Below are 10422 nucleotides of genomic sequence, written 5' to 3'. Positions count from 1 at the left end.
AGTATAATTTGTCCATATTCACCTCAGAAGTACATTTGTTTAATAAACTATGTATCTTTGTCCAGCATTCATGTCAGAATACATTTGTACACATAAATTAAGTATCATTTGTACACATTCACCTCAGAAGTGCACCGCTCCCTCCTAATTCCATCTCCATCTCCTGCATGGCAGCATTGCCGGGCACCAAAGGTGCTTCGGCATTGTTGTGCGCTGGTGCATACATTATTTATTTGTTTGGCATGGGGGCGGTGTACTTTGAATGTACCTCTACTTGTTTTTCTTTTTTTTTGTATACATAATTGAGGCTCGTAGAAGAGCTCATATTAGTACACTGAAAGGAACAGGAAACAACAGGAAAAAAGAGAGGGGTGGGGGTAGGGGTTGGATTGGGGGCACCAACAGCAGAGATGAAGGCCAAGATAGAGGCAGACTTGGACAAACAATGGGTGTCGGGAGGAATGAGGGGCAGGACAGGATGCATGAGGCGTACAAGATGGATACAGAAGGAAACTCTGAGGAGGGAAAAATACAAATTTGGAAGGAAGAGGATTTGGGGTGGGGGGAGGGTAGAAAAGATCATGGGTTGGTGGAATACTTTGTGATAATCCGTTGTGTAGGACAAAGCCAGATATATTCATTGTAATAAATGCCCTTTTGTCTGAATACATCAGCAGTTTTCTGTTTGTTTGTTTTTTCAAAGTAGCATATATTGTCAGCTGGACAGATAAATGGAAGAACAAGATTATCACAGTGTGACATTATAAAAGTTGTTTCATCATCCAGTTGAAAGATAGGCATAGTCACATCAGAACACCAAAATGATGTGAATAATTAAAGTCAGAGGAGAATAACAATGCAAGGATGAGAACTAAGGGCCCAGCAATACAGTGTTTACTGCCTTACATCGATGGCATATAAAAGAAGGTTGAATAAATACATTGTATGTTTGATTGTTCCATTACGCTTGTGGATTGGTTTTGCAGCAGCCCATTCTCAGTTTCAAGCAGTTCTGGTTTTATAGCGGCACATCTCTGATTTCACAGCAGCACATACCACTTATATGCAATATGAGTGGAAAGGTAATGCTATGCTCATTACTTTAACAAAAGACTGCACGAAACAAGTACACAAACAAATAAGGAGCTCCATGAACTTCACAAACTATGTTTTCCGGAAGTCATCAAAGTTTTCAATAATGGCAAAAAACTTTGCTTGCCAAAGACTTCACTATGTGAAGGCCAACTCAAGCTCACACAAATCAGCTGTGGACTCAAATTTGTGTGAACAATAAAATTTTGAATTCAGCTCATGTTAATGAAAACTAGAGAGTTCATAGAACACATTACCCCATGCAGTGTTCTAGTAAATACATAAATATAAATAAAATAATGATTTTAAAGACCAAAAATCCAGAAGTTTAGCACTGTTGAAGCAGTTTTATACATCACCCTATTTAACATGTCCAAGTACTGCAAAAATGGAAGGTTTTTCAAAGTGCAAAGAAGGTTATTTGCTTTCTTCAGTGTTCAAGTATATAATTCAAATAAAATAAAATAAACATTGTAAAATTCATATAAATAAATTAATTCCAGAATTTATCGCCGTTGATGCAGTGTCCATTACATTACCATATCGAGCACGTTGCATTTGTTATTTGTGCCTATTGTTTGTGTCCTTTATAACGTCCTTAGTAACAGTTAGTTTCCTGTTTGGAATGATTTCCAATTATGTTTGACTGCCAGGCAACTAGAAAAATTATCTTCCTCCTCTCTGCGAATGTGTGATCGGGACGAATTTGGAGACAAGGTGCTATAAAACGGCAAGTTTGTTTTCCATTCTATGTTGTGATTCGTCTTCAAAATATAACATCCAATTTAAATAAGTTAAATGTGTGAAAACGTCTATTGTTAAAGAAGAATTAGGAGGCATCTGCACCTGATGTCATCCTCATTTGCAAAGATGACGACAACTCGAGCAGTGGGTATGGCTGCAAGGTTGGTGATGATTTTCTCAAAGTCGCTCTCCTTTGGATCCAGAGGAATTTTTTGAGATTGGGCAATGCATATTCCACCTGCAGGGAATACAGAGGAATTACATAAAATATTTTCTCTTGCATGCTGAGTGGTTGAAAATATGCATTATTCTAAGCATATATCACAAAGCACTTGGCTAAAATACTGAAGATGTAATAACGAAAAGAAAATATTTTAATGAATAATTATGCAAAGCATCCTTATGAAGATGAAATACTCATATTTGGTAGCTGAAAGCTTAAATGAATCACCCGTGATGAAAATTGATGCAATTAATGCTACGACTATGCCGATGATGACAAATAGCAGTGAGAATAACAAGAAAGAGCAATCAGAGGTTGCAGACCCTCGCCGGGACTTATTTTGTGTGGTGTTGGTGTAGTTTTGTATAGTGGATTTTGTGTGGCGTTTGCGTAGTTTTGTGTAGTGGATTTTGTGTGGTGTTTGCGTACCGAACAAGCAAAAAGCAAAGATTAAGTCATCAGGAGAAACCTGGATAGGATTCGGGTTTCAGCCGCCACTCCTCTACCCTCAAACTCATCCGGGTGCAATTAAGTGAGCCTTATTCAAAATATATATATATTTTTTAAAGAACCCAGATTAAAAAAAAATAAATTCTGGCTTGCAGACCATGTGTTTGATCAGGTTAAAATTTAAAACATATTTCCCATCACTACTAGATCATAATTGTGAAGTTTCATGCGATTAATGAAGCAGTTCAAAATGAATATATATATATATATATATATATATAAAAAGATTTTCGATCAATCCAATATGGCTGCCAGACACTGTGACATCAATTATTTGTGAACACCTCGCTATCCCCAAGGCTTGGGAAACGTTTGAGAAGTTTCCTCTGGATCTGTCCAGCCATTCTGGAAAAGCAGATGTTTAAATGTTTTTGGGAATATCCAATATGGCTGCCAAACCATGAGACCTATCACATCATAGGGTGGGAGTGTTTTGTTCCTCACGGATAGGTAGTCATACCTGTAAAGTTTCGCCTCGATCTGTTCAGCTATTTCGGAGAAGATTTTTTTCAAAAAAAAAAAATTGCAAAAAAGATGGCTGCCGAACCACGTGACCGATGATGTCATCAACAATTTTTCCATAATGATCAGCTGCAGTGTTCTACGTATGCAATTATGACATCATAACAAAGGCACCTATGACATCATTTAAAAAAAAATCACACTGATTTCCCATGTGGAGTACTTGCCATGTGCCAAGTTTCAATTTTCTCCTTGGTGCAGTGTCGGAGATACAAAGGTCCAAAGGTTTTCCTTTTTTCCAACATGGCTGGTACACCACATGACCTATGACATCTCATTATCATTAAAACATTCTACATGAGTAGTGACTCCGATGGTGAAAATTTTGTGTCAATCCGACAAGCGGTTGCAGATAAAAAAAAAAAACGTGCTCAGGTTCTGTGTGGACAAACAAACAAACAGACAGACGGTTTCCAAATGCAATACCCTCTCCTATGGTAAGGGTAACAATAATCATAACATTATTCGTTATCAGCTCAGTGATTAATTGAGACTTTGACTGCTAGAAACAACAATACCAACAACATTATATTGTTAATAATAAGCTCACCAAGTGGGCAGGCAGGATAGCTGAGACGTATGTACAGTTGCTTCTGAACTGTCTGGCCTGGGTTTGAATCCTCACTTAGCTATCCTGGCACAGTTTTAACTGTCATCCTCATGTTTCACATGCAGGGCAAGGCATCAATGTGTGTGCTGTCCCTTGGATGGACGTTAACCTGGGTATCTCATCTGCCAGCAATAGTTGATTGACATTAAAGATCCCACAGTGTCCTTAACCAAGAGCAGGTGGCCTGTTGCCGGGCACCTGAGCCAGTTTCCAAATTTCTGCTTTAACCTATAGGGGGTGCTGCAACAATGATACAACTGTGCTCCCAGCAGTTGATGCCACTTGCAGCCATTTGCTGCATACAGAGAAAAAAAAGAAGGGGAAGCTCATCAAAACATATCTATAATTCACTATTGTGAATGTTTTACAAAAACTGATGATGGTTTTACAATATCTGAAGGTGGTTTTACGATCACTGATACAATCTCTCGTGGTGATTTTATGATCTCCGATTCTCTAATGGTGGTTTTACAATCTCTGATTCTCTGATGGTGGTTTTACAATCTCCGATTCTCTGATGGTGGTTTTACAATCTATGATTCTCTGATGGTGGTTTTACAATCTCTGATTCTCTAATGGTGGTTTTACAATCTCCGATTCTCTGATGGTGGTTTTACAATCTCCGATTCTCTAATGGTGGTTTTACAATCTCCGATTCTTTCACAGTCGTTTTACAATCTCCGATTCTCTCAGAATGGTTTTACAATCTCCAATTCTCTCAGAATGGTTTTACAATCTCTGATACAATCTCTCGTGGTGGTTTTACAATCTCTGATTCTCTAATGGTGGTTTTACAATCTCCGATTCTCTAATGGTGGTTTTACAATCTCTGATTCTCTAATGGTGGTTTTACAATCTCCGATTCTCTCATAGTCGTTTTACAATCTCCGATTCTTTCACAGTCGTTTTACAATCTCCGAATCTCTCAGAATGGTTTTACAATCTCTGATAGACTCTCGTGGTGGTTTTACAATCTCCGATTCTCTCAGAATGGTTTTACAATCTCCGATTCTCTCAGAATGGTTTTACAATCTCTGATACAATCTCTCGTGGTGGTTTTACAATCTCTGATACAATCTCTCGTGGTGGTTTTACAATCTCTGATACAATCTCTCGTGGTGGTTTTACAATCTCCGATTCTCTGATGGTGGTTTTACAATCTCCGATTCTCTGATGGTGGTTTTACAATCTCTGATTCTCTGATGGTGGTTTTACAATCTCTGATTCTCTGATGGTGGTTTTACAATCTCCGATTCTCTCATAGTGGTTTTACAATCTCTGATTGTGGTTTTTACAATCTTTGATTCTCTAATTTTGGTTTACAATCTCTGATGGTGGTTTTACAATCTCTGATGGTGGTTTTACAATCTCTGATAATGGTTTTACAATCTCTGATGGTGGTTTTACAATCTCCGATTCTCTGTTGGTGGTTTTACAATCTCCAATACAATCTCTGATGGTGGTTTTACAATCTCTGATAATGGTTTTACAATCTCTGATGATGGTTTTTACAATCTCTGATGACGGTTTTTACAATGTCCAATTCTCTGATGGTGGTTTTACAACCCCCGATTCTCTGATGGTGGTTTCACAATCTCCGATTCTCTGATGGTGGTTTTACAATCTCCGATTCTCTGATGGTGGTTTCACAATCTCTGATTCTCTGATGGTGGTTTTACAATCTCCGATTCTCTCATAGTGGTTTTACAATCCCTGATGGTGGTTTTACAATCTCTGATGGTGGTTTTACAATCTCTGATGGTGGTTCTTGCAATCTTTGATTCTCTGATGGTGGTTTTACAATCTCTGATGGTGGTTTTTCAATCTCTGATGATGGTTTTTACAATCTCTGATGATGGTTTTTCAATCTCTGATGGTGGTTTTACAATCTCTGATTATGGTTTTACAATCTCTGATGGTGGTTTTACAATCTCTGATGGTGGTTTTTACAATCTCTGATTCTCTGATGGTGGTTTTACAATCTCCGATTCTCTCATAGTGGTTTTACAATCCCTGATGGTGGTTTTACAATCTCTGATGGTGGTTTTACAATCTCTGATGGTGGTTCTTACAATCTTTGATTCTCTGATGGTGGTTTTACAATCTCTGATGATGGTTTTTCAATCTCTGATGATGGTTTTTACAATCTCTGATGATGGTTTTTCAATCTCTGATGGTGGTTTTACAATCTCTGATTATGGTTTTACAATCTCTGATGGTGGTTTTACAATCTCTGATGGTGGTTTTTACAATCTCTGATTCTCTGATGATGGTTTTACAATCTCTGATGGTGGTTTTTACAACCTCTGATTCTCTAATGGTAGTTTTACAATCTCTGATGGTGGTTTTTTTACAATCTCTGATTCTTTGATGGTGGTTTTACAATCTCTGATGTTGGTTTTTACAATCTCTGATGATGGTTTTTGCAATCTCTGATTCTCTAATGGTAGTTTTACAATCACTGATGGTGGTTTTTACAATCTCTGATTCTTTGATGGTGGTTTTTACAATCTTTGATTCTCTGATGGTGGTTTTACAATCTCTGATGGTGGTTTTTCAATCTCTGATGATGGTTTTACAATCTCTGATGGTGGTTTTTACAATCTCTGATTCTTTGATGGTGGTTTTACAATTTCTAATGGTAGTTTTTACAATCTCTGTTGATGGCTTTTACAATCTCTGATGATGGTTTTTGCAATCTCTGATTCTCTAATGGTAGTTTTACAATCACTGGTTGCTCTTGCAAAAGGTTAACGTTGTTAAGGTGAAAAAAGATCTGAATATTTTACAATGTTAGAGTCATCTTTGTTTTTATTCTGACTGTAGCAAGGTTGAATATTAATGGTGGGTGGAACCCTTCATGCAAATGTTACATTATGCTAATAATTTAATCTTGTGTATGACAAATTACAGCTCACAGATCTAAATCTAGTTTGGACAACAAACTGTCTGTTATTATGTGAATTGCCCTAAATCCTTCATCAAATTTCTGTAGGTGACACTCATTCACAATGTGATGAAAAATGTGATCTGGGTGACCCCAGTCACATGCTGGGCTGTCTTTGAAATTCCATTTGTGGAGGAGGCATGATGTCCTTGCATGGAGAGTGCGGATCCCGTTGAGCACAGCCCACTGTTTCCAGGAGAGGTCGAAACCTGCAGGCTCTTCTATTGGATCACTGACCAGTTATTTGTTCGCAATGTTGTTATCTGCCTTATGCTAGGCAGTAGAAAGGGAAGAGGTAGATGTTCTTCTGCGATGAGAACCTCATGCCACCACAGGTTCATGACAGATTGGCAGCAGAATCTTCAGGGATGTATTTTTTTTAGTAACACTGCATCTGCTCAAGCTGGTGTGCTGCTATATTAATTCCTGCACATCGTTATGTGTCTTCTGTTTTAAAAGAAATGATATCTCCCTGGTTTTTCGCTTCCGTGTCGTTATTTTTATACAACCAGTGTTTTTTTTATAGCCTGTGTTTAAGCACCAAGCGACAACATAGCAAGAGCAACCTTCTTTTCTTAGATTTTTCTGTTATTAGTCACTTTGCTTCTGATACCTTGCTCTGTATCGGCAGGGATTTTAATTGCACCCTAAAGAGCCAACTCTCGACTGTAACAGTCCTGAACCCCCCCCCCCCAGTGTGAGACCACCATCCACACATATCTCACTGCAACCTTGGTGATGCATGGCAGTTTTAGACAATTTACAAGATGTTGCTGTCTGCTGAACAACTTGACACTTGTGAGACCAGATAAGTTTTCTTTTTATTAATCTGTATGAAATTTGTACTGCCTCTTACTTCCTCGCTCTCTGTCCTGCCTCTCTTGCTGTACTGCTTGGCATGCATCCCATAGTGCTTCACACTTGGACCTGCCTCACTATACTTCCATGTGCATCCCCCATACTACCTTTATAATCCACCCATAAGGTGGAGTATCCATGCATGCATGAAAGTAGTTCTGCCAGCTCCATGCTGCATGAACTAGCACAAGCACCATTGTGGGGATGGGAGGAGTGTTTGAGTTAATAGGGGGGCTGTTAAAAGCAGAGGGAAGAATCATAATAAAAAGATAATTCAGTCCTGTTGTTCGAGTGCTGAGAACAGGAGGATGTGAAGAGTGAGAACCATAAATTGAAGATCAGGAGGAAGATGGCGGTTTCAGCCAGTGCTGCTTTCAGGACTGCAACGATGAATGATCTCCTGTTGGTAATGTGCAAGTGTCCTATGAACGATTCACAGCAAGCACAGCAGAACAAGTGAGCTCAGATAGGAGATCCGTGGATGCATTAAAGGCAAACAAACTGCTGCAATAGCAGTATGATGTCGGAACAGTTGAGATGTGAAAGTAGCAAGAGTGTGCAAGCTGGCACATCAGGTCCCATTGAGAATGCCTTAAGAGTTTCGACACCATGTAAATGCCACAGCCAAACCACAGTATTTGTCTTTTCATGGAGATGAAAATGCCACAAAACAACAATTTGACTCCTTTGAACCAGTGTAGACAGATTAAAGAACTCTGAAAACTGAACATGATTCCTCTTCACTTGGTCTCGATTGAACTTGTGCAACTCTTTCATGGCCTCAATGCTCTCTTCACATCTCTGAATTTATCTTTCTCAACTGCTCTCTCCAAACCTCTCCACCGTCATCAGTACGTTGCCAGAAATTCTCTCTTTCCACATTCCAACCATAGAATTTGTTTGAACCAGCCGAGCTATCAGGTAAATCGGCTCGAGCAATAGTGAGCTTGAACCAGCCTTTGGGAGTAGATCTGCAAATGCAATTTCAAATGTTCATCTCGCCTGATTTATGCATCATGAAGATCTTATGGTATTGAGTTCGAACCCGTCGTGTCTTTAAATAACGCCAGGTGGGTTGATTCAGCCTGTCATATTTCCGAGATTGGCGACATGAGTACCAGCTGACTGCAAAGAGGGGACACTGCATCAGTGACACAGCAGCGCTCACGCAATGATGCAACCAGCAGCCACAGGCTGCATGCAAAATATTAATTTATGCATTGTAGTATTTATTTAACTCTGTTAACCTGATCTTGAGCAAAGCGGAAAAATTATTTCTCACTAGGAATCGGTTCAATAGTAGCTGGAGATTCATAATAAAACCGAGCTTACCTGAGTACGGAACAAGGTTTGAATCCCAAATCATTCTTTGAATTGCACATCTCTAGACAATAAATCGGGACCCTTAAAGTCCAGCTTACAAGCCTCTTGAGTTCACGATTTTTAGGGGTTGGGGGGGGTGGTGAAAAAGAGGTGGGGGTGGGGTGAATAACAGTATAAAGCATACATTCATGTGCTATGGATCAAAAGATGATGACTTGGGACTTAACTCATGATGATACCCTTCAGACTCTGGAATTGCCTCAAACTGACTCAACCCTCGTACATTTTGTCCAGAGATGTGGAATTCAAAGAAAGATTTGGGATTAAAACGCCAGTCCATACTCAGGTAAACTCGGTTTATTATGAACCCCCTATTGTTATCCCCACATTTTTTTTCTTGCACCCTCTGCTATTTCCATGCTTTGTCGCCCCCCCCACCATCCCTTCCCCCTCCCCAGGTTACTGCAGGACTCACACGGTCTACCGTCAACCCCTTTCTGATGAAACTACCAAAATCCACAATCACTGCTCACCTTTACTCATTTCTTCCTTTTTTTTTTTCTCACCCGTGGAACAAACTTCCACATTGTCAATGTCATTTTTCCACCAGGTCTTCAAGACAGCTGTTCACCACTGTCTCAGATCATCACCAATCCAAAACCATGACATTTTCTACCCTCATGAACCCCACCCAAATCCCTCCTCCCAATTTTCCAGTTTTTCCTCCTTGGAGTTTCTTTCTGTGTCCATCTTGTCCACTCCATTCATCCTCTGTGTCCATCTTGTCCACCCCATGTATGCTTGTTAACCTCCGCCATCGAAGATCGGAGGTTACTGTTTTCACCCCTTTCTGTTTGTTTGTTTGTGAACAGTATTACGGAAAAACTCCTGGTCGGATTTTGACGAAACTTGGTGGGGGGGGGGGGGTTAGGTATGGTCCAAGGATCATGCCATTAGATTTTGGACTTGGTCCAAAAAAAAAAAACAGAAAATTTTGCAACTAATTTTCAAAAAAATTTCGATTTTATTTGAAAAATATTAGATTTTTTTTTTTTGCATTTCTACATGTTTTAAGTAATTTCCAACCCCCCCCCCAAAAAAATTTGTTAGAGACAAAAAAAAATGTTGCAACTTTTTTTCAAAAAAATTTCGATTTTTTTTTTTGGACATTTCTACATGCGCGTCGATCTAGTTTAGTTTATTCAATCGTGGTTCAGTAGAGTCTGATCCGTTTTGACCTACAATGAATAGGATATCAGGTTCACTTAAGTGACCCAGCAGTATTGGTGGTGGAGGTTTTGCACTCTACCGAGTGCTCCCCCTCTAGTTTTGAGTCCTGTTTTTATCTCTTATGTCTTGATCTATTCAGTGTAACATCTCTTCCACAAGCCTCGACTATGTATACATATAGAGGGGCAAAACCCCTGGGCACTCATCTGGTAGTGGCTGGAAAAGAACATGGGAACCACTGGTAGGCATTGATGACCCACAAAATATGTAAAAGAGAAGAAAGTAAATACCTATTTTGGGGAGCAACCCCCACAAACCCCCTTCAGGCACGATTTTTTTTAATGCCTTGAACAAACTTTGGTA

At 39.3% G+C, this 10422-nt stretch overlaps 1 protein-coding gene across 7 annotated transcripts in view; it reads right to left on the bottom strand.

Annotated features, from left to right (window-relative positions):
• LOC147019510 (metabotropic glutamate receptor 8-like) overlaps positions 1–10422 on the bottom strand; it is a 544678-nt gene that overhangs the window by 219474 nt on the left and 314782 nt on the right. For all 7 annotated transcript variants that reach the window (XM_085894056.1, XM_085894058.1, XM_085894059.1 and 4 more), the window contains one exon: positions 1939–2074. In XM_085894056.1, the coding sequence (XP_085750182.1) occupies positions 1939–2074 (136 nt within the window). The remainder of the gene's footprint in view (positions 1–1938; positions 2075–10422) is intronic.

Source organism: Eptatretus burgeri, chromosome 9 (genome assembly GCF_056783735.1).
Source record: "Eptatretus burgeri isolate ZD-2024b chromosome 9, Ebu_testis_v1, whole genome shotgun sequence".
Classification (NCBI taxonomy): domain Eukaryota; kingdom Metazoa; phylum Chordata; class Myxini; order Myxiniformes; family Myxinidae; genus Eptatretus; species Eptatretus burgeri.
Note: the sequence above shows the minus strand (reverse complement) of the source record. Positions and strands in the feature narration are given on the sequence as shown.